The 25,490-nt window shown below is 34.5% G+C and overlaps 1 protein-coding gene and 1 pseudogene across 2 annotated transcripts in view; one reads left to right on the top strand and one right to left on the bottom strand.

Annotated features, from left to right (window-relative positions):
* The window catches only part of ACSS3 (acyl-CoA synthetase short chain family member 3), a 184,372-nt gene that overhangs the window by 54,999 nt on the left and 103,883 nt on the right, over nt 1-25,490 (bottom strand). Inside the window, 1 exon segment of the mRNA XM_017870447.1 lies at nt 3,584-3,687. Coding sequence (XP_017725936.1) covers nt 3,584-3,687 — 104 coding nt within the window.
* Nucleotides 7,739-8,634, top strand: LOC108528589 (40S ribosomal protein S2 pseudogene; annotated as a pseudogene). Its single transcript, XR_001885218.1, has one exon. The product of XR_001885218.1 is annotated as a 40S ribosomal protein S2 pseudogene (transcript).

The raw sequence follows: 25,490 nt of genomic DNA, 5'->3' as shown, positions 1-25,490 counted from the left end.
AGACTGAGCAATGCTACCAGAATTCCAGGGTCTCCAGCTTGCAGATGGCCTGTTACAGGACTTCTCAGCCTCCGTAATCATGTCAGCCAACCTCTCTAACAAGTCTCCTCTCATATATCTGTGTCTATATCTACAAATTCTGTCTCTCTGGAGAACCCTGATTAACAAAACATGGTCATATAAGTGAACTGACTGCAGAGTCCCTTCTTACAACTCAATTCATAGGAACTATTTAATTTTTATTCATACATTTTAGTTACCTAACATATCCCTTACTAATTTCAAATTACACGTCACAGTTTCTAAGCAGCTCATTTGTACACATATATCAATGTAATCAGAGAGCAAATTCATGAATTCTTCCTATAAATATGAATTTATATGAAAGTCTCATAAAAGTGTAAAAAATATCAACTTCTAAGTCCATAACAAGAAAAAGGGACCCTGTAGAAAACTTGAAATTTGAAATAAAGCAAAGTATTCTTTGGCTAAAGCTAACCTTCTCTTAAACATTAACACGTGTTTACTAGCACACTTCTTGTGGAAATGCACCACCACCTAGCTGACATACAACACTAGGAAACTCATGAATGCTCTTGAAATACCAGATGCTTTTCTTTTTGTAAGAGTTCATAACAACTCATAACATACTTGCCCTTTCCCCCTGGAATCAAGCATCAATTTGATAGCACCTAAAGAAAGAATGGTTGAAATTTTATTTTATTTTATTTTATTTTATTTTATTTATTTATTTATTTTTTACTGAGACGGAGTCTTACTCTGTCGCCCAGGCTGGAGTGCAGTGGCGCGATCTCGGCTCATTGCAACCTCCACCTCCCGGGTTCAAGCGATTCTCTTGCCTCAGCCTCCAAAGTAGTTGGGATTGCATGCACACACTACCATGCCTGGCTAATTTTTTTGTATTTTAGTAGAGATGGGATTTCACCATGTTGGTCAGGCTGGTCTTGAACTCCTGACCACGTGATCTGCCCACCTTGGCCTCCCAAAGTGCTAGGACTACAGACTTGAACTACCACGCCCAGACCTTCAGTATTGTTTTATAACTACTTATCACAACACACAACTTTAAAAATGATAAATTGAATTTTTTCTATGCAAATGAATAGAGATCCTAACTAGTTTCCTGTTGGTAGCCGACCTCTTCATCACCTGTAATGAAATTATTTTACAAAGGACAAAACAATCTAGCAATCTAGCTACTAGCTACCTATCTACCCATCCACATGTATCTGTGTAGTTCAATAGGACAGAATACCAAACAAAAGTTGTAAAATCAAACGGGGTGAGGATAATGGAAAAGGAAAGAATCAGTCATTTTATTAGTAAAATCCACATGTTTTCCATGGCAATTAACAGTCACTCCAACCTGATTACAGTGACAGCACATTGACACATGTGGCTATTAATTCCCTTGGAACAATACATTAAAGAAAAATTGCAAATTCTCATGGAACTCAGTACCCTCCAGGGACCTCATATGCTTCTGTCACAGGCTTCAGTGAGCTTTTTTGTAAGCCTGAATACACTAACTACATACATCCACACAGGCTATTATGTACAAAGGTGTCTATAAGAAAAAGTAAAATAATTTTATAATTTTATTTGTGAATGTGCTAGTTTTCTTCAGTGAGTTTTGGCACAGTCACCTTGAAGAGGGAAAAACAGAACTCTTCTGCAAGCGTTTGTGTCAGGTTATGTTTGTGTGGGAAGTAATGCCCCCATTTTGACCAGATAAGAGAAATTATCTGAAAGATGACAAAACATTTTCCAGTTCATGACCAAGAAAATAACTGTTAAAATTTTCCTGGCTAATAGGGGATACATAAATACTGTAAACATTCTTGCAGATGCAATAATTCTTCACTTGTTTTTATGTATTTCTACACATAGCATTGATTGTTCTTGAAATTCATTCTTATACTTTGTATTTTCTAAGGAGTTACAAATCTGAGTTTAAATATGTAATTTTCCCCTTAGTAAATAAAACTGGAGGGAATAGAAAGTTGCTTTCTGATTTTCATCTTATGTAAGGAAAGTGTCCTCTGCTCTGATTATTCATTTTATATTTCACATTACAAAGGATGTAGAAAACATTTTTTCTCTCTTTTTTGTGTTTTTGAGACAGAGTCTTGCTCTGTTGCCCAGACTGGAGTGCAATGATAGGATCTCAGCTCACTGCACCCTCCGCCTCCCGGGTTCAAGCAATTCTCAGCCTCCCGGGTAGCTGAGATTACAGGCATGCTCCATTACGCCCGGCAAATTTTTTGTATTTTAAGTAGAGATGGGGCTTCACCATGTTGACCAGGCTGGTCTCGAACTCCTGACCTCAAGTGGTCTGCCCGTTTTGGCCTCCCAAAGTGCAGGAATTATAGGCGTGAGCTACCTTGCCCAGCCAGAAAACACATTTTTAAAGAACAATAGTCGAGGACATAATATAAAAAGTATAATTTCTCAGAATCAAACATTTCTGAATTATCAAACACTGAATTTGAGGTTTAGTCATTCAGTTAATCGTTTACGTGAAAATCATTTTTACAATCAGAGCTAATTTTTTGCAAAGTATTCTTACTAATTTTTAACCCAAATTTGATATTCTGCCCTAGATGCAGAGAAGGTGAGAATACTGAAAACATGTATGCAGAAAGGTTGATCTAGTTCATTAAACTAAGCGGGACTGAACTAAAATATGTACATTTGAAGGTTGTAGGGCTCCCATGTCTCATAGCTGCTTTCAATGGGTCAATTTTTTTAAATCTCTATACCTGGTGAGGAGGTAAATGGCTTCTAGACAATGTACCTGCTCTCATATATATAGCCACCCCTCAAAAGAAGAAGCAGAAAGAGTTACTGTTGTGGTGGTTGTCTGCTTATTCCAAAGTTTATCGTTGATCCATTTAATATGAAAATTTGTTTCCCAGGGAACACTTAGTGGGAGGACTAAAGAGAATAAACAAAATAAATTAAATGAATAAATTACATATATAATGACAACTGTTTTGAAGAAAAATAAATGTATCTGCGTTTAATGCTAGGCAGAATATATGGCAGAATATATTAGATATTATAGAACACAAGAAGGTGGCCAGAGAGTCCTATGAGAGGAACAGGGCTTCATAAAAGGACTCTGGGAGCAGTGTGCAGGGTGTATCAAAAAGCAGAAAGAACAGAGATGAGTGATTAGGAAACTTTAAATCAGGACAGAGGATGATGCAGCTGCCAGAGCTCAAAGGTAAGGGGAATACTGAAGGTGGAATGAACCCAACAGACACTTCAAAGGAAAATCTGAGACTTAGTAACTTACCAGATATAAGAGACAAAGAAGAGAAGATAAAGAGGTCTTTAGTGCTTTATACCTAGGGACCAAGAGAATGGTGGCATCAATGTCACTTATGAAGACATTATTAATAACAATTTAAAATTGCTTATTTTTACTGAAACCTGAACCACTCGAATCCTGAGTTTGTGTCTGATCTGCTGGTCATCGCTCAAAAGTTTCCTCCAATCCTTGCAGCATTTTGGATCATCTCTTTAATATTTATGTGCATGCTAGGAAAATGCTCACCAGTTTGCCACCAATGGTCTAAGACGGGTACTCTGAAGACATTTTTGGACCATTCCAGGGTCTCTACATCACATCGTTCTCCAGCCACAAATAATGTTTTGAACCTGAATATGAGACAGTGAATTCAAATTATTCCTAGAAAATAAATCAAAATAATTGTATTTACATTTTAAAAACATTGTTTAATCACACTCATTATGTCAGAGGAATATAGCCATATAACCAATACATCAGACTGTATAATGATGAGAGTCATTTCTTGTTTGGGCTCAAATGTAACCAAACACACATCACAGAATTGGAGGGAGGTACTTCCAAAGCAGAATTCACAGCTAGCACTTTTCAGTTTTTAAAAGAGCAATTGAGTTGATCTCTGTAATCAGTCTATCATGTTGATCTAATGATCAAAGATAAAATATATTTCACCTTAACGTTGTCCCGGCTAATTTTAGCTCCAAATTTGCTGAATTCCAAGTAAGGGAATACACAAAAAATACATACATAAGTATCGGCTAAGGCAGCAAATATTCTTATAAATATGAATTTTTTCCTTCTTGTGAGTTCATCTGATAAAAATTACTTTAATTTCAAGTATATATTTTTCTTATTCCAAGGACATACATAGGAGAAATAGCTAGTGAAGAAGTAAATGCCATTGTGGCCTTGGAAGTCAAAAAAGTTCTTCAGTCAAAAGGAATACAAGAGTGCTAATAGATGAAGAAGAATAAGCATTTTTGGCAGAAAGCACCATACTGCAGAATGGAAAATGAAATAGAAAATACAATTGTGTTGACCCAATTAGTGGTTCATTGAGAGCATGGGTGCTTTGATTTTTTTTTTTTCCCCATTTTCAAACGCCCTCATGACCTGTATGTGTGTGTATATATATATACGTATATATATATATATACACGTATATATATATACACACACACACACATATATATATATATATAAAGTGTGTGTGTGTGTTTGTGTAGAGTTAATTTATTTATCATCAAAGTAAAACACAAACAGTTGACAAACAAAAACCTGTCTACTGATCGTGAACAATGTAGTATATTTTACTATTCCCTTAATTTTCCATATCATTTCATAAAGATTCATGGAGATTCAAATACTTCCACTCCTATATTCCAATAACATTCTGTTTCTGTCTTTGCTATAAACATGTATCTCATTCTAGAATTTTTTTTTTTTTTTTTTTGTCTATTTCCCACACTACACTATGAGCTCCTTAGGAACATGTATCCTTATAACTCCGAGACCAATCAAAGTACATGAATTTTTAGGTATTTAAACACTTGTAGATGCTCAGAATGATAAAGGGCAGAGGTGGGGAGTTAGCAAAATTAACACCGGTTTGACTTATTCTTCTAAGTAAAAGAGGAGGCATGTTGGTTTCTAAGAGTGTGGAAATTGAGAAAAAACAGTGACCTAAGGAGAGCAAAATTCTGGAATTACTATTCTAGGATATTTTCAGTGCACAACATAAATGTGAAAAGACTTGAGAACAGCCAGTTGTTTTTTATGGACTCAATCAGTGACCTGGGAGGCTAACCAGGGGTAGCACAGATTGGGGTGTGATACAAGGGGTGGGAAATCAATGCTGGAAAAGCTGTCTGGAAACTCTAGAATAGGCAGGAATTATAGGAAGCAAGGCAGCAATAACCAGAATAAAAGAAAACTACAAGGAAAAATAGTGAGGTAAATGACTAGAAGTCACATAAGAAAAAGTTTGATGAAAATGAAAGCAAGGTGAGAAAAACAGGGTATTATAGACAGAAGGCAATTTCAAACTTAGAGATCTTGAAAACCTGTTTGTTCTGAAGGATGATAGTATTTATGGTAGCTGAAGTCTAACAGTGGAAGACACAGAGGGAAGTAAGAGTATTTTGATAGAAGGATTCTCTTCAAGATAGTATTAAAAATCACTCAAGGATCACAGCAGTGGAGAGTAAAAAGAAAGTCTGTGACTTGTTGATTAAATAGGCTAAAGGGAGGTCTGAAGAGTGGGGAGATGGTATTACAAAGAGAGAGCATGAACTTCAATAGAAGATGGGCCACAAAACAAACAAAATTGTCAAGTTCTCATGTTACCAATTTTACTTTAACATCTTCCCTAATTTTTATAGATAATCTTGGCCCTGAAGGTGCATTTGACCACAGTAGTGAGAAAAAAGTAACAGTTTAATTATTCTACAGAAAACAGAAGTTATAAACAGCTATTGAAAATACACTATAATTAATTTTTGAGTATAAATGAATCACTGATAAATGATGTCTATATGTGAAGTGCAATCACCTAGAATTATTCATGGTAATTTTCATCTGTAGAAGATGATACCTTTATATCTATAAGGGTGTCAGAAGAGGTTTTAGTTAAATTGTGATAAAACATCCAATGTGCTATTACTAGATCCACACTCGTTTTCTGAGAAAAGAAAAAAAAATCATCTGCTAATATAAAGATATTCAGAGAGTAAAATTATCTTATTACTTTTTTTTTACAATAATGTAGTTGGAGCCATGAGGATGAACTAAATTGGTGATATAGTTAGGATATCTGTTCCCTCCAAATCTCATGATGAAATGTGACACCCCCCCGCCGCCCAGTGTTGAAGGTGGGGCCTAGTGGAGAGTCTTGGTGTCCTCCCCATGGTAATAAGCAAGTTCTCACTTACTCTACTTGTTCACATGATAGCTGGTTTAAAAAGCCAGGCAGCTCGTCTCCTCCCTCTTGCTTCTTCTCTTGCTATGTGAGATGCCTGCTCTCCCTGAGTCTTCTACCATGAATGTAAGCTTTCTGAGGGCTCACCAGAAGCAGATGTGGCACTGTGCTTCTTGTACAGTCTGCAGACCCATGAGCTGAAATAAATCTCTTTTCTTTATAAATTATCCAGCCTCAGGTATTCCTTACAACAATGCAAAATGGGCTAATACAATTGGTATGGTTCAATGGAAATATAATGTGAGCTACAAATCCAAGAAATATATCTAGTTTAAAATTTTCTAGTAGCCACATTCAGAGAAAAAAGAAGAAGGTCAAATTAGCTCTAATAATACATTTTGTTAAAATACATATATCTCAAATGTTATTATTTCAACATGCAATGAATATGAAAATTACTCGTGAGATCTTCCAGTCTTTTTTTAATACCAAATCTCAAATTGGGTTTGCCACATTTCAAGAGCTCAATAGCCACGTGAGGGTATTTCAAGAGTTCAATAACCACATGAGGCCAGAGGCTACCATATGGGACAGTGTAGAGGCAGACCATGACTTTCCGAAGAAGCAACAGAATTCTTACACTGGCCTGGATGAAGAAAAATTGTAATTCAATACTATGTATTCAATTCCTGCTCAAATCATTATGCTGATAATATATTCTGACATGGATCTGTATGCATGCACATGTGTGGGTATGCAAGTGTCACGGAATGCAGTTAAGACAATCTATTACTTAATGTTTTATAAGTAAACTGTTATCTCAACAGATTTCCAAAATTTAAAGTATGATTGGTTTAATAATTAGGCATTGTTATAGGACTTCACATAATGGTACAATCCAGTGTCAAAAATAATATTTGAGTAGCTACCCACTTGTATATTTCTCAACTGCATATTCAAAATTATCTAGGAGCAGTTCTTTAGCACAATAAATGCCAAAGGTAAAATTTACATGTCCTGATAGAGACACAGAAGCATTATTTTAAATTTCAGATAGGAGAATAACCTATTACTAGTCTTTGTTAAGAAATTATTTGAATAATTTTTGTGAGTACCCACTAACAGTATGCAATGCTGCTAGGGTAATCTTTAAGCGTTTGAGAACAAGGAAGGGGGATAAAAAGTAAGGGTGAAAATGGAAGAGCAAGGAAGAGAATGAATAAGATGCAGAGACTAGGAAAAAAAAAAAAAGCACACAATTTTTTGACAAACTACATATACATTTGCAATTTGAGATAAAATTTAAGTAATCAAATGTATGTATTTGTAATTTGAGATTAAAATTTGATGATCAAAATGACCTCATATGAGACAATTGTTATAGCAGAATGAAAAAATTGTTTAAACATTAAATTATTAAAGTAGGTTAAAGTATAATAAAGATTAGTGTAAAGTTTTAATGTTTAAAATGAGGTTGACTTCTCCGAGAAAACACCAAATGGCGGATAACGCCGGTGCAGCGGGGGGGCCCGGAGGCCCTGGTGGCCCTGGGATGGGGAACCGCGGTGGCTTCCGCGGAGGTTTTGGCAGTGGCATCCTGGGCCGGGGTCGCGGCCGTGGACGGGGCCGGGGCCGAGGCCGCGGAGCTCACGGAGGCAAGGACGAGGATAAGGAGTGGATGCCCGTCACCAAGCTAGGCCGCTTGGTCAAGGACATGAAGATCAAGTCCTTGGAGGAGATCTACCTACCCATTAAGGAATCTGAGATCATTGACTTTTTCTTGGGGGCCTCTCTCAAAGACAAGGTTTTGAAGGATTATGTCCGTGGCAGAAGCAGACCCGTGCTGGCCAGCGAACCAGGTTCAAGGCGTTGTTGCATCGGGGTACTACAATGGCCACGTTGGCCTGGGAGTTAAGCGCATCAAGGAGGTGGCCACGGCCATCCGTGGGGTCGTCATCCTGGCCAAACTTTCCACTGTCCCCGTGCGCAGAGGCTACTGGGGGAACAAGATCGGCAAGCCCCACACCGTCCTTTCCCTTGCAAGGTGACAGGCCGCTTGCGGCTCTGTGCTGGTGCGCCTCATCCCTGCAACCCAGGGGCACTGGCATCATCTCAGCCGCCTGTGCCCAAGAAGCTGCTCATGATGGCTGGTATCCATGACTGCTACACCTTAGCCCGGGGCTGCACTGCCACCCTGGGCAACTTCGCCAAGGCCAGCTTTGATGCCACCTCTAAGACCTACAGCTACCTGACCTCTGACCTCTGGAAGGAAACTGTATTTACCAAGTCTCCCTATCAGGAATTCACTGACCACCTTGTCAAGACCCACACCAGAGTCTCCATGCAGCGGACCCAAGCTCCAGCTGTGGCTACAACATAGGGTTTTATACAAGAAAATAAAATGAATTAAGCCGGTTACTGTCTAAAACTAATAATAATAATAAAATGAGGTAGATACACCTATAACTTTAAATGCTAAGTAAAACAAGACAAAATGAAAATATAAAGGCCATAATGTTGATAATCTTAGGACTGAAAGATAGGGTCATGTTTTTAATCATATGTTATTCAAACACTTTTCTGATATTTTAGAAAACTCCTGTGATGAAATACATTACGCATTTAGATAACACATTAAAATTTATAAAATGATAGGTTTGGCTGATCCCAGCAGTGTAGGAAAAGAGCAGCCAAAACGAATAATGTTATAGGTATTAATACCACATTTCCAAAGCCTGTTAAGCCATAAATTAGTTTAAAGAACTCTAGATGGTTCAAATGCCCATGTCTTTGGCTTATATATGAAACTAGAGATTGAGAATTTCAAAAATATTCACTATTGAAAACGTAATGTACAACATTGTCAATTAAAAAATTAAAATATAGAATTTTTAGCAAACCAAGGGACAGCTGATATCTTGACATTACCAGCATTTTTGCAAGTTGTAATATTTTTTGGCTATCCCCCATCCTCCACCACATACACTACAATTAATCTAAGTAATTGATTATAATAATAAACCATGCATTACCACTGAGCTCTTATTTGATGGCAAATTTGACTATTATATATTTTAAAACATAGTATTTATTATTATGTTTTTGTAGTATATTCCTATTGTTTTTGTTCCTAAACTTGTTTACTGCTATTTTAATATCATTATTATAGCAATCGTCATGCTGGCACTAATAAATTGAAAGGTACAATATTCCACAATGGATGATAAAAGTGGCTTCTTCTCTGAAAGTCAGAAAAATCCCTTCCATTTCCATTAAAATCACTTTACTATGTATTGAATGCAAAGGAAAATAGTGAGATCATTAGTGGTTTAGAAAATGTCAAAGTAATACGGATGACTTCTTTTGCTAAATATGCCAGAAACTATCCATTTATTTTTGTATTAAAATTCCTCAAACTATAAAAAAGTTATTGTTAAAATTTTATCAATTACAGACTGCTAATTGTATAATACTAATGAACATAAACAGAATACAAATCTAACTGAAATTTAGAAACAAGATATAACTGATGAAACAATAAAATCTCATAAATATTTAATCAAATACAATTTAACTCTCAATTCCTTTTAGTAAACAAAACTATACTAAGTGATTTGCTCTTTTTGTAACCATGATAATAATTGAAACAACAAATATTAGTATAAATCTATATTTTATAGTTGTCCTAGGCATCAGGTATCTTCTTATGGTTTCAAAGAAGTATGATACTTCTTTGAAACTTTTGTAAAAAAAAAAGAAAAAAATAGTAACCTTTTCAACAGTTAAATTCTTCATTAATGACTTGACATTATTTTATTAATAAAAAAAAAGAATAAATGCCTACAGTGGAAAATTCATAAATATATCTTGTGTAAACATGCATTTTAAAAAGTTAAAATTAGACATTTTTGTAGAGTAATCTGGGCCATCTGGATGGTAAATTTACCTAAGTGAATTATATATGCTCTAGATCGGACTGTACAATATAGTAGCTACTAGCCACATGTGGCCATTTAAGTTTTTTTTTTTTTTTTTTTAAGACGGAGTCTCGCTCTGTTGCCCAGGCCAGAGTGCAGTAGCATGATGTCAGCTCACTGCAAGCTCTGCCTCCCGGGTTCACGCCATTCTCCTGCCTCAGCTTCCCTAGTGGCTGGGACTACAGGTGCCCACCACAACACCTGGGTAATTTTTTGTATTTTTAGTAGAGACAGGGTTTCACCATGTTAGCCAGGATGAGTCTCCATCTCCTGACCTTGTGATCTGTCTGCCTGGCCTCCCTTAAAATTTCAATTAGTTAAAATCCAAAAAAAAAAAAAAAAAAAAAAGAACAAAATAAATTTCTCAGACTAATCCAATTCAAGAGTTTAATAATCACATATGCCTATCATATTGCAGAGATCAGTTTATTGGAGTGCTGTCCTAGATTATTATTGACTATTAAGTGTCTAGATAATTTTTGATGATGGTAACACATGGAAAGGTTTATCTACTTTAAAATCTATAATACTATAAACTAAACAAAATAATAATATCCAGAATGGAAAAAAAGGAGAGGAGAGAAAACGAATGGGCATGAGACCTATGCACCTTTCCCTAATTTTATATAAAACTGAACACAACTCAAGACTCAAATGAAGCTGAAAATTAAGCAAAAAGGGAAATGGAAAAATGATAATGCTGTCAAATTAATTTTAGTCAAAATAGAAATGAATAAAAGCTAAAGACAAATCTGATGAAGAATTTTCAGTGAATAAAGTGAGGGCAAAAAAAAAAATTGAAAGTGAATATTTCCTTCAAGGTCCATAAACTACCAAACAAGCAAAAATTACTCTTCACTTGTGCCAACAGATGTTAAATTAAAATAGATTATTTCAGTGATGCCTCATCGACTTCTGGTTCACATGACAGATTATCATTATTTTTTGTCATCAATATCCCTATGGTTATCTTCATTTTTCCTACATTCAATTTTCTTCTATTTGCTCCCCATTAGAATTCACTTTTAAAATGTAAAGATGCTAGTGTTAATATTACACATGTATTTGACTCTTCTGTCAATGGCTGACTAGCATTTTGCCCAGCAATGTCTCTCTCTCTCTCATCTCTCTATCTCTCTTTTTCTCAAGCACAACCCTTTATCTCTCTCTTTTTCTCAAGGACAACCAAACAAACTGGAAAAAATATAAAAATGAAGTATCTTTTGAATACATCAGAGAACTCAAAGGTAATAGCACTTAAGACATCAAAAGCCCAAAGAGAAAAAATGTAGAGACATAAGACTGCTTGTCTTACTGCTTTTCTTCTTGGGACACTTGTTAATTGGAAACAGTAATTGAAGTGCTGAGAAACTGAACAGAAACTATGTGGCTGACTGACAGGCGTTGAAACTAAATGGTAAATCCAGTCATAATAATTTCTTGGGAAAGGAAAATCGAAATTTAAAATTCACAATGGAAAAAAGGTGACATAAAACACCCAGGCATTCAGTTTGCACACCTGAAGAGGTATACCTAATAATGGAGGTAAACTGGAAAGAAACCAAGCCTCTCAAATATTGGAGTCTAGCTTCAAATCAGCTCCATTCCTAATTGAATAGAAGTGATCTTCCCTTAAGACAATTGCCTGTCAGAATGAGAATCACTCTGTGGGGATATGAAAACATCCGGTATCTCAAAACAGCTATTTTCTTTTTTCTGTATTCGTTTTTTTTTTTTTTTTTCCTGAGGTGGAGTCTTGCTCTGTCGCCCAGGCGGGAGTGCAAGAGTGAAATCTCAGCTCACTGCGACCTCGCCTCCTGGATTCCAGCCATTCTCCTGCCTCAGCCTCTCGAGTGGCTGGGATTACAGGCACCCGCCACTATGCCCAGGTAATTTTTGTATTTTAGTAGAGATGGGGCTTCACTACATTGGCCAGGCTGGCCTTGAACTCCTGACCTCAAGTGATCCACTTGCCTCAGCCTCCCAAAGTGCTAGGATTACAGGCATGAGCCACCGCGCCTGGCCAAAATAGCTATTTTCTTATAACAGTGATATAATGGAAGACAAGACCATATGATTAGACACTCAAGAGAAAAAAAGAGACATTAGAAAAACATATAAAATCAGGTGTTTTGGCTATCACTCATAGACTTCAATAAAACTCAGATGAATATGTTCAGGAAATATATGTAGAATATTAGCAGAGAACTGGAAATTATAATAATCAAATGATAATATTTAAACCGAGAAATGTTAAGAAATTATAAACTCGATGAAAGTTTAGATACAACTAGAGAGAGGATTTGAAACCCAAAATACAGGTTACAATAAAATCATCTAACTGCAACTGTGAAAAAAGCAGAAAAATCATCAAATAGAGCCTATGAAATATAGGTGATATGGTAAAAAGTTCTAACATATGTGTTATTAAAGTGTCAAAGTTTAAGAAGGGAAAATAAAGTAGAAGAAGTATTTGAAGAGATGAAAAAGTTTCAAAAATAAGTGAAAGATATCAAGTCACAGATTTAAGAAGCAGTTTGCATCAACAGGAAATTGAATTCCTAACTTAAAAACCTTCCCATAATGTCACTTCTGGCCCAGAGAGTTTTATTTGATTTTTATATACTTCAAAACATTTAAATAAAATCAATTGTACATAAAATCTTCCAGATAATAGTAGGGAAAAGGACTTTCATCCCCATTTTATGAGACAAGAAAAGCCCTGAAACCAAAACCAGTGAGAGTATAAGAAAGGAAAATAAGAGATCAATTTTGATTAAAACCCTAGGTTTTAAAGAAATCCCCAACTATAGAAAGGAAGGGGGGTAACAGGTAGAGCATAGAAGATTTTTAGGACAGGTAAAACCATGCCATAGTGATGGATACATGTCATAATACTTCTGCTAAACTTCATAGAATGTTCAATACCAAGAATGAAAATGTATTTAAATTATGGATTCTGGATGATAATAAGGTATCAATCTAGGTTCATCAATTTTAAAGGAGATAGAACCCTAATGTGAGATGTTCATGGTGGGGAGGCTGTGCATGCGTGAAAACATAAGCTATATGGAAGCTCTGAACTTTCCACGAGATTTTGCTGTGACCTAAAATTGCTCTAAAAACAAGGTCTACTAAAAAAAATCTTCAACAAAATGTCAGCAAATTAAATTCAGCTATATTTAAAAAGCATAATGTATTAACCGAGATGTATTTATTTCAAGATTGTAAGAATGATTTGACACTTAAAAAAATCAGTCACTATAATTCACCACATTAACTCCTAATATAATAAGAGGGGGAAAAGTCATATGGTTATCAGAAGATGAAGAAAAAACATAGATAAAATCCCAAACACCAAAAATAGAAACTTTGTTAATTTGATAGCTTTTCTCCAAACAAATTATATGTTAATAACAAAATGCTAAAATCATTTTTCTTAACAATGAATATTGAGAGCTTTCTTCCTGATAATCTGGATGAGACAAAAATGAACTTTGCCACCAATTCAATTAAATACTTTACTGGAGGATCCTAGGAATAAAGTTTAAAAAAAAGAAATAAGCGGCATAAAAGAAGAAATAAAATAGATACTTTTCTCAAACTACATGACTCTGTACATAATACAGTCATACATATATACATTAAAACTACTACATTGAATAAGTAACTTCGGGAAGATCTTCAGAAAGTAGGTTACTATACAAAAACAGTTACGTGTTGTTATATCAGGACCAAATAATGCAATATAAACAATACCATTGACCATAGCATAAAAGTAAAATTTCTTAAATATAAAAAGATATGCAAGATTTTCACACAGTAAGTCAAAAATAATTAATGAGAGAAATTAAAATCCTACATAAACAAAGAGATAAACGTGTTAACACGGACATTTTCACTGTATCAATCTGTAAACTCTCTATCTCTCCTTACATGTGTGTGTTTAAAACTGCTAGGCTAATAGTAAAATTTGTTTAGAAATAAAATGGGCCAAGAATATTCAAAACAAATTTGAAAAAGAACAAGCTTGATATATTAATAGTAGATAAAGATCTGTTATAAATGTATAGTGATAAAGACAATGTAAGAGTAATGTGAATACAGACAAGTAGGCCAATGGAACAGAGTAGAATTGAGAAACAAACCAGGTATTTGTGGGCACTGTCATAACAAAGGTGTTGCTGCACGGCAGTTAGAAAAGCATGGCCATTTAAAAATAGAAATTGATCAAATGGATATACATAAGGAAAAAATAAAACTCAGTCTCTTACTTCATGTCATACACACAAATCTATTCCAGATAGATTATAGTTGTAAGTATGAAAGGCAAAATGAACAATAAAATTTCTAGAAAATGAAATACAGGAACAACACCTATGTTTTAAATAAGACTTGAAAAGCAGTAATCAAAAAGAAAACTATTGATAAGAAGGCACATCTTTTTATCAGAAGTCACCATTGTGATGGTAAAAGGAAAATTTAAGTCAGAAGTTGGAGAAGATTGTTTATAATACACATAAGTCAGTAAAGGACTTGGATCCAAAATAAAGTATGAAAAACTCCTACAAATTAACAAGAAAGAGAAAATAAAAATTGCGAAAGACTTGAATAAGCATGTTATAAAAGAGGATTATTCAGTGGCCAAACAATTATTAAAAGGTGATCAACCTCTTAATAACCTTGACATGCAAATTAAATGATAATGAGATATCACTACATGACAATCAGAATGGCCAAAATTTAAAATACTGAAAATACCATCTTCTGGTGAAGACATGGAAACTCTAGAACAATCACACACTGCAAGTGGGTGTGTAAATTGGTGAAAACCTTGGAAAACTCTTTGACATACCCTGTAATGTAGCCATTATACTTTAGTTACATGTACTCAACAGCAGTATACGTGTATGGACACCAAAAGACATGTATTATTAACGCCGCAACTGTACTAAGAGGCAAAAAATCAGAAACAACCAAAAAAGCATTCAACTGCTGATCTGATAGAGAATAGAATGGTGGTTACCAGCAGTTATGGTGGTTGGAGGGGGAGAGGTTAGTTGGTAGATATTGGTCAAAGGCTACAAAATTTCAGTTAAATGGGGGAATAACTCCAAGAGATCTGTTGTAAAACATGATGACTAAAGTTAATATACTTTCTGAAAAATGCTAAGAGAATAAATGTAAAGTGTTCTTACCACAAAAATGAGAACTATGTAAGGTAATGCATGTGTTAATTAGCTAGGTTTAGTCATTCCACAATGTATCTATACTTTGGAATTGAACATCATGTTGTACAGAGTAAATGTATGACTGTATCTGCCAACTTAAAACAATAACATTAAAAATTATTTCAACTAAAAAATAGGTAAATAAACTGAAATACTCATGAAGAGGGATCTAATCAGCAATCAAAATGCAAGAACCACTCTGACGTGCAACTTTCTGGATGAAGTTCAAGGCATTAACTAAATGAAAGAAGCCAGGTAGCAAAGAATACATTCTGTATGAGTCCATTTATATCAAGTTCAAAAAAACAAGCAAAACTAATATATAGTGATACAGGTCAGGATAAGGCATATTTTTGGGAAGCCAGGAAGAGACATGGTTGAGAAAGGACAAGAGAAAGGGCTTCTGGGATGCAGGTTATGTGCCATTTCTTGATCTGGATGTGTTCAATGGATGTGTTCACTTTGTAATAATTGTAACTTTTAAAATTCTGATTTATGTTCTTTTCTGTATGTATAACTCAATAAAAGTTGAAACATAAATGTACACATAGTTCCCTGTTAAATTACTTCTACTTCATATGAAAATATTTTTTCAAGCAATGACATAAACTTGGAACCATAAATATTGTTTTGATATAATATGTGAAAATTCTCATGTTCCTAAGGCTAACCTAACAGAGATATATATCATCTTTAAATTTTTAGGTGTTTTCAATAACAACCCTTTTCAATATCTTTTATCAAGCGTATCACAGAAGAGATACTCTGACTATCTCTAAATTCAAAAAATGCTAAATAAAAAAGGAAAAGTTTTTTTAGGTAGTGAATATAATTTACTTCCCTTTAGCGGTATCCTGTCCTCAAATTTGCTTAGCAATAATGTCATCCTTCTAATTTGCTTTCCTGCTTTCTACATCGTTCGGGGATTTAAAATCATTCCAGAGCTGGGCACATTCATATTTATGTAGCTTTAGGCTTACCTGTGTAACCTTGAGTCATACATATACAAACAAGATAGCAATCATTTCTCTATTATCAGCCTCAACTTGCTGACTCAGTTTAGTAAAAATCTTCTTCCTAAACCAAAATTTTTATTCTAAGCACCAGAGGGATAAAAACAAACTCAAACAACCCTTGTTGCTTTAAAATATAGGAAACAGACAGAGAGAGGTAACACTTTTCTAACATGTATAAATTATAATTTTTAATTTTTTCACAAAATGGGTTTATATTATTTACTTGTCTGATTTGACTACTGTTGTGATAATTGGTAGCTGAATAAAAAAAAGATTTAGTAATGAGAGCTGGATATTTGAAATGCTTATATGCAACTCCACCACAAACTCAAAGATAGCCAAACATACAGGCTTTGCCATTTTATCATTCTAACCGGAGTGTTAGCTCTGAATATGAGCTCATATTTGTGCAGTAGATAAGACATAGGGTATCTCCAAGAGCTTTTTAGAAAGAAATATTGGTAACTTTATGAAGAAATTTCATTTTTGCTTGTACATTTTCTTGGTTGTTTAATTTTAATAATGGTGGTTGCTAAAGTTGGAAAGTTATATGTTGTACACCAGATATCTAGACTTGTTCATCTTACACACCTGCTACTTTATATCCTCTGACCTGTTTATCTGAATATCTGTTCATTTCCCCCTTCTTCCAATCCTGTAAACTATGGTTTTCTTCTCTATATCTGTATTTTTTGTTGTTGTTGTTTTAAAATTCCACATATAAATGAGATGATGTAATATTTTTCTTCGACTTACTTAACAACGTAGTGTCTCCAGCTTCATCTATGTTGTGGCAACTGTCAGAATCTTACTCTTTTTTAGAACAAAATGATATTCCATTATATATGTGTACTACAGTTTCTTTATCCATTTGTGCATCGACAGACACAGGTTGTTTCTATCTCTTTGCTATTGTGAATGATGCCACAATGAACACGGGAATGCAAATATGTTTATGAGGTGGTGACTTCATTTCCTTTGAGTATACACCCAGAAGACGGATAGCTAGATCATATGGTAGTTCTATTTTTAATTTCTTTAGAAACCTCCATACTGTTTTCTAAAATGGCTATAACAATCTACGTTCCCAAGAACAGAGTACAAGAGTTTCCCTTACTCTACACCTTTATCAACATTTGTTATCTTTTGACTTTTTGATAATAGCATCTAATAGATATGAGGCGACATCTCATAGCAGTTTTCATTTGCATTACCCTGATAACTAATTATGTTGAACACCTTTCTATATACATGTTGGCTATTTTTATGCCTTTGTTGGAGAAATCTGTATCCAGGTCTTTTGCCCATTTTTTGATCAGGTTATTTGTTTTTCCACAATTGAGCTGTATGAGTTCTTCATAAAATTTTGGATATTAACCCCTTATCAGATATATGAGTTGTGAATATTTTTTCCCACTTCATAGGCAGCTGTTTCTTTTTGTTAGCTATTTCCTTTGCTGTGCAGAGCTTTTTATTTTCATGTAATTCCATTTATTTATTTTTGCTTTTGTGACCTAAGCATTTGATATGATATACAGAAAACCATTGCCAAGCCCAACAGCCAGAAACTTTTCCCCTATGTTCTCTTCTAGAAGTTTTATCATTTCTGGTCTTATATTTAGGTCTTTTATCGATTTTGAGTTGATTTTTGTGTATGATGTAGGCTAAGGATCTAATTTCCTTCTTTTATATCTGGAAACCCAGTTTTACCAATACCTTTTATTAAAGAGACTACTATTCCCTATTGTAGCTTTTTGGTGTGCTTGTCAAGACTTAGTTGACTATATATATTTGGATCTATTTCTGGGCTTTCTGTCCTGTGCCACACTGATCTATGTTTTTATTTTCATGCCAGTAAGCTACTGCTTTAATTACTATAGCTTTGTAACATACTTTTAAATCAGGAAGTGTGATGCCTTCAACTTTGTTTTTCTTTCTCAGAATAGCTGTGCCTTCTTGGGGTCTTTTATGTTTTCATACATATTTTAGAATAATTTTTCTATTTCTGTGAAAAATGCCATTTGGATTTTGATAGAGATTGCATTGAATCTGTATATTGCTTTTGATAGCATGGACATTTTAATAATATTAAATTCTCCAATCCATGAGCAATTGGCTATCTTTCCATTTATTTGTGTTTTCTTCCATTTCTTCCATCAATATTTTATAGTTTTAATGTATAGTTTTACAGTACCAATATAGTTTTCCACTTCTTTGGTTAAAACTATTCCAAGGTATTTTATTTTATTTTTTCAATGTTATTGCATATGAGGTTTTTCTTGATTTCTTTTCAGTTAGATCATTATTTTGTATGAAAATGACACTGATTTTTGTATGCTGATTTTGTATTCTGCAATTTAGTGATTTCACTTATTAGTAATAACTTTTTTGTGGTATCTTTGGAGCTTTTTGTATGTAGGACCACATCATCTGCAAATAGAGATAATTTTATTTCTTCTTTTTCAAATTAGATACATTTTATTTCTTTTTCTTGTCTGATTGTTCTTGTTAGTATTCCAGTATTATGTTGAATAGAAGTGGCATGAGTGTGCATCCTTGACTTACCAGATCTTAGTGGAAAAGCTTTCAGTTCTCTCCAGTGATTGTAATGTTAGCTGTGGTTTTTTCATAAAGTCTTTATTATTATAAACATTCCTTCTATACCTAAACTGTTGAAGGTTTTTATCAAGAAAGGATGTTGGATTTTGTTGAATGCTTTTTCTGTGTCAATTAGGATGATCCTGTTAATGTGATGTATCACACTGATAGATTTATGTATGTTAAACCAGTTTTGCATGCCATGGAAAAATCTCACATGAACACAATGTATAATCTTTTCATGTGTTGTTGGATTTGTTTTGATAATACTTTACTAAGAATTTTTGCATGAATGTTCCTCAGAAAAATCAACCATAGTTTTCTTGTGATATCTTTGTCTAACTTAGGTGTTAGAACAATGTTGGTCTCATAAAACGTGTCTGGAAGTACACTTCTAGCTTTATTTTTCAGAAGAGTTTTAGAAATATTGACATAAATTATTATTTGAATGTTTGGTTAAATTCAGCTCTAAAATCATCCAGTCTTGGGCTTTTTCTTCGTGGGAAGGGTTTTGATTACTTCTTAAATCACTTTAATTGACTCAATATTGGTAGCTCATATTTTTCTAGGAATTTATCCATTTTCTCTAGTTTATCCAATTTGTTGGCATATAATTGTTCATAATATTCCCTTATGACCCTCTTTATTTTGAGAAGACTGTTAGAATTTCTTCAGTTTTATTTTGATTTTATTTATTTGAGTGTTTTCATTAAGAGTTTGTAAATTTTGTTGTTGTTCTTCAAAAAGCAAACTTTAGTTGTATTAATTATTTTATGGTTTTTCTCTTTTCTATTTGATTTATTGCTGTTCTGATATTTATTATTTCCATCTGCTAATTTTTGGTTAGTTGTTTATTTGTTTTGCATTCCTTGAGGGGTAATGTTAGAATATTTATTTGGGGTCTTTCTTCTTTCTAAATGTAGGCATTTACTGCTACAAATTTTTCTCCTGGAACTGCTTTTGATGCATCCCACAAGTTTTGGCATATTGTGTTTCCATTATCATTTTACTCAAGATGTTTTTAAATTGTTCTTTTGATTTCTTCTTTGACCCATTGATTGTTCAAGAGCATGATGCTTAATTTCCACATATTTGTGAACTACACAAGATTACTCCTATTATTAACTTATAGTTTCATATCATTGTGGTCTATAATTATACTAAATATTATTTCAATCTTATTAAGTTTGTTATGGCTTTTTTGTGGTCTAACATGTAGTCTATCCTGGAGAATGTTCTGTGTACACTAGAGGAAAATAAGGACTCTGCTTCTGATGGAAGTGAAGTTCTGTATATGCCTGTTAGGGCAATTTTGTCAAAAGTTCAATTTAAGTCCAGTATCACCTTATTAATTTTCTGTCTGTTTGATCTATTCATTGTTGAAAGTGGGATTTTGAAGTACCATATTGTATTGCTATCTATTTCTCCTTTCATGTTCATTAAAATTTGCTTTATATATTTAGCTCATCCAATATTGGGTGTATACATATTTACAGTGGTTGAGTTATCTTAATGAACGACCCTTTTATCATTAACGAATGACCTGTGTCTCTTGTGACAGCTTTTGACTTGAAGTCTATTTTATCAGATGTAAGTATAGCCACTACTGCTCTCTTATGGATTCCATTTGCATGGACGTTCCTCTTCCATCTTTTTACTTTCAGCCTATATGTGACCTTAAGGCTTAGGTGGGTCACCTCAGTGGAATTTGTTTAATCCATTCAGCAACTACATGATTTTGGTTAGAGAACAAAATCTGTTTACAGTCAAAGTTATTATTAATAGGTAAGAACTTACTTCTGCCATTTTATTTATCTTCTGGTTATTTTGTATCTTCTGTGTTCCTTTTCCCCTTTCTTGTTGTCTACCTTTGTTATTTGATAATTTCTGTAGTGCTAAGCTTTGATTCCTTTCTCTTTATCATTTGTGTCTCTGCTGTAGATTTTTGTTTTATGGTTGCCATGAGGTTTACATAAAACATCTTGCAACTAGCAAAGGCTCTGACTGTTTGCCGCTTGTAGAAAGAAACCAAAATCATGAGAACAAAGTGTGATAAAAAGAGAGGAATTTTAATTATCTGTGCTAACAAGGGGAAAAGTGGGTGGAATTCTTCCAAAAAATGTTCCACTCTTCCCCTTGCTAGCATGGATAATAAAGTCTCCTCTCTTTTTATCACACCTCACTCTTGTTATTTTGGCTTCTTTCTATAAGCAGTGAGCAGCTGGACCCTTTGCCAGTTACAATTTTTGGTGGCCTGCATGGGGAGAGAATTCTGGAGGTGTCTGTTCTGTGTCAGTATTCATGTCCTGAAGCTTCTCAGAAAAATACATGACCAGATAAGTGAGCACGATGTGCATTCGACAAGCATTTAGGTAAATAAATGTGCATAAGGCATGGGAGGATAAAGTGGGAAAGGGAAAGAGAATGGAGGTTCACAGCACATTCTAGAAAATGCATTTGTAATTTGTCTCAACGCTGTGTCCTGAGACTGGGGAGAAAAGGGGAAAGAAAGAAAAACAGTTTTGAAAATGCAGTTTGAAGCTAAGTTGGTTGGTTAAAATCTTATAGATATAATGAACTTTTCTAAGCTGATAAAAACTTAACTTCTGTTGCATATAAAATCTCTAGATTTTTATGGTCCTCCTGATACACAATTTGTTTTTGATGTCAAAATATGCATCTTTTTACATTGTGTGCTTCTAACCAACATATTGGCTATTATTAATTAATTAATTGACTTTTAACCTTCATACTAGGTGTATGTATGATTTATGCATCACCATTACCTCTAGAACAAAGTTTTATACCTTCGTATGTATTCATGTTAGTAATAATCTTTCCTTTGTTTCTCCCTGAAGGACTTCCTTAAATATTTCTTATAAGGCAGGTCTAGTGATAATGAATTCCTTCAGCTTTTGTTTATTTGTGAAATACTTTATTTATCCTTAAATCCTGAAGGACAGCATGTCTGGCTAGCAGTTTTGTTTTTTACTTTATTCTTATTCCTTTCAGCACCATGCCATTCTCCCCTGGCCTGCAAGGCTTCTACTGAGAAATCTGCTGATGGTCCATAGAAATTCCCTTATATGTAATTTGATGCTTTTCTTTGTCGCGTTTAAAATTCTGTTTATGACTTTTGATAATATAATTATAATGTGCCTCTTTAGATTAATCTATTTTGGGATCTGTAAGCTTTAGGGGTCTGAATATCCATATCTCTCCCAAGACTGACTAAGTTTTCAGAATTTTTCAGAATGTATTTCATTAAATAAGCTGTTAATCCCTTTCTCTGTCACTTTCCTTCTTAAATAACATAATACAATACTTCTTCACTTAATGATGTCCCATAAATCTCATAGGCTGTCTTCACCCCTTTTCATTCTTTTTTCATTTCTTCCCGTGAATAAGCCATTTCAAAAGACTGATTTTAGGTTCACAGATTCTTTTCTGCTTTATCTAGTCTACTATTAAAGCTTTTTTTTTTTTTTTTTTTTTTTTTTTTTTTTTTTTGCTTAATTGATTGAAATCTTTGGCTCCAAGATTTCTGGTTCTTTTTTATGATATCTATTTCTTTGTTGAAGTTGTCATTCCGATCATGAATTATTTTGCTTATTTCATTGAATTTTCTATTTGTATTCTATTTTGTCTCTCTTGGTTTTCTTAAGATCATTAATTTAATTTCCTTTTCAATAAATTCATACAGTTCTATAAATTTGGGGGTCAGATACTGGGAAATTTTCATGTTCCCTTGGTGGCAGCACGTTCCCTTGAGTTGTTGTGTTTCTGGTATTCCCACATCAATGCTTGTGCATCTTCTGTTACAGTTTCCTCTTCCAAACTTTAGAGAATGACTTTCATAGGGAAAAACTTTCACCTGATGATGGGCTGGAGGGCATCAGTTGGGCAGAGTGCAATGGTTCTGGTATTATGTGGGTGCAGTGGTGTAGTCTCCACACAGCTTCACTACTTGAGATCAGTGTTAGTGATGACTCTAAATGCCTTAGTGACCTGGCTGCAGGAGTTTCTGGCAGTGACATTACTGTGTAGGATATTATGATAAGGGCTTTAGAGATCCTACTGTTCTTGTCTTTCTAACACTGGGAAGTCTTAGCTGAAGAGGCCTTTGTTGATATTGGTTCTAACATGATTCACAGGCATTCACAGTGACACTGGGATTCAGGGCCTAATACCTATTTTAATTCTCTTGGGCCACAGAAACATAAAATTAAAATACTCTGGCATTTCACTTGTACAATACAATGTAAGCCGCCTTAAATCAAGCCCATGTTTTGACTTGGGTGAACTATAAATCTCTTCTTTTAGTTTAGGATAGTAAACTAATGCAAAGAGGTTCAATGAGACTGATGTTGGCATTCTCCTTGAAGATGCAACTTGCTATAATTATCTTTGCTTATGTATAAGATTAAACAAAAATGTAGGTCCGTGATCTGGTGCAGTGATGCATTCCTGTAATCCCAGCACTTTGGGAGGCTGAGGCAGGCAGCCTCCCAAGGTCAGGAGTTTGAGACCAGCATAGCCAACATGATGAAACCCTATCTCTACTAATAGTACAAAAATAGCCAGATGTGGTGGCAGGCACCTGTAATTCCAGCTACTTGGGAGGCTGAGGCAGGAGAATCACTTGAACCTGAGAGGCAGAGGTTGCAGTGAGCCAGGATCATGCGACTGCACTCAAGCCTGTTCAGCAGAGTGAGACTCTGTCTCAATTAAAAAAAACAAACAAACAAGAAAAAAAATATATATATATATCCATAAACCAACAGAAAAACACCTAGACTATTCAAAGCACATTATTACAAAACAAAAATAAAATATTGTTCTTCACTTTGCTTTTTCCACCTTGTATCTTAGGTTCAGGGTGCACATGTGCAGATTTGTTACATGAGTAAATTGTGTGTTGTGGTGTTTGGTGTACAGATTATCAAGTAATCCAGGTAACAAGCATAGTACCTGATGAGTAGTTTTTTGATTCTGACCCTCCACACTCTACCCTCCAGTAGTCCCTTGTGTCTATTGTTCCCTTCTTTGTGTCCATGCACACTCAATGTTTAGCTCACACTTAGAAGAGTAAACATGCAGTATTTGGTTTTCTGTTCCCGCATTAATTTGCTTAGGATAATGGTCTCCACCTCCATCCATATTGCTGTGAAGGCCATGATATTCTTTTTATGGCTGTGTAGTATTCTACAGTGTACATGTACCAAATGTTCTTTATCCAGTCCACCATTGATGGGCATTTAGGTTGATCCCATGTCTTTGCCAAGTTTCCCGAGGCCTTCTCAGAAGCTGAGCAGATGACAGCATCATGCTTCCTGTACAGCCTGCAAAACCATGAGCCAATTAAACCTCTTCTCTTTATAAATTACCCAGTCTCAAGTATTTCTTATACAATGTGAGAATGGACTAATACAATGTCCTCTGCCCATTTCTTAATGAGGTTGTTTGGTTTTTGTTTGTTGAATTGTTTAAGCTCCTTATATATTCCAGATATTAAATCTTTCTCTGATGTATAGTTGGCAAATACTGTCTCCCATACTCCACATTGTCTGTTTTCTCTGACGATAGTTTCTTTTGCTGTCCTGAAGCTTTTTAGTTTAACTGAACTTGTCAGTTTTTGTTTTTGTTTTTGCAATTACTTTTGGAGTCTTCATCATTAAATCTTTGCCAGGGTCTATGCCCAGAATGGTATTTCCTGTATATTCTTCTAGGGTTTTTATAGTTTTAAGTTGTATGTTTAAGTCTTTAATTCATGTTGAGTTTATTTTTGTGTATGATAAAAGGAATGGGTCTGGTTTTAACCTTACGCATATGGCTAGCCAGTTATCCTAGCACCATTTATTGAATGGAGTCCTTTCCCAATTGCTTGTTATTGTTAACTTTGTCAAAGATTAGATGGTGGCAGATCTGTAGCTTTATTTCTAGGTTCTCTAACCTGTTCCTCTGGTCTATGTGTCTGTTTCTGAGGCAGCACTGTGCCATTTTAGTTAATGTAGCCTTGTAGTATAGTTTAAAGTCAGGTAGTATAATGCCTCTGGCTTTGTTCTTTTTGTTTCAAATTGCTTCGGCTATTTGAGCTCTTTTTGGTTCCATATAAATTTTAGAATAATTTTTTTCTACTTCTGTGAAAAGTGTTATTGGTAACTTGATAAGAATAGCATTTAATCTGTAAATTGCTTTAGGCAGTATAACCATTTTTTAAATATTGATTCTTCCTAACCATGAGCATGGAAAGTTTTTCTATTTATTTGTGTCATCACTGATTTCTTTCAGTAGTGTTCTGTAATTACAATTGTAGAGATCTTTCACCTCCCTGTAGGTGTATTCCTAGGTATTTTATTCTTTTCACTGCTAATGTGAATGGGATTACTTTTTTTTTTTTTTTTTTTTTTTTTT

This window comes from Rhinopithecus bieti, unplaced genomic scaffold (assembly GCF_001698545.2).
Source record: "Rhinopithecus bieti isolate Rb0 unplaced genomic scaffold, ASM169854v2 scaffold_5387, whole genome shotgun sequence".
In the NCBI taxonomy this organism is placed as follows: domain Eukaryota; kingdom Metazoa; phylum Chordata; class Mammalia; order Primates; family Cercopithecidae; genus Rhinopithecus; species Rhinopithecus bieti.
Note: the sequence above shows the minus strand (reverse complement) of the source record. Positions and strands in the feature narration are given on the sequence as shown.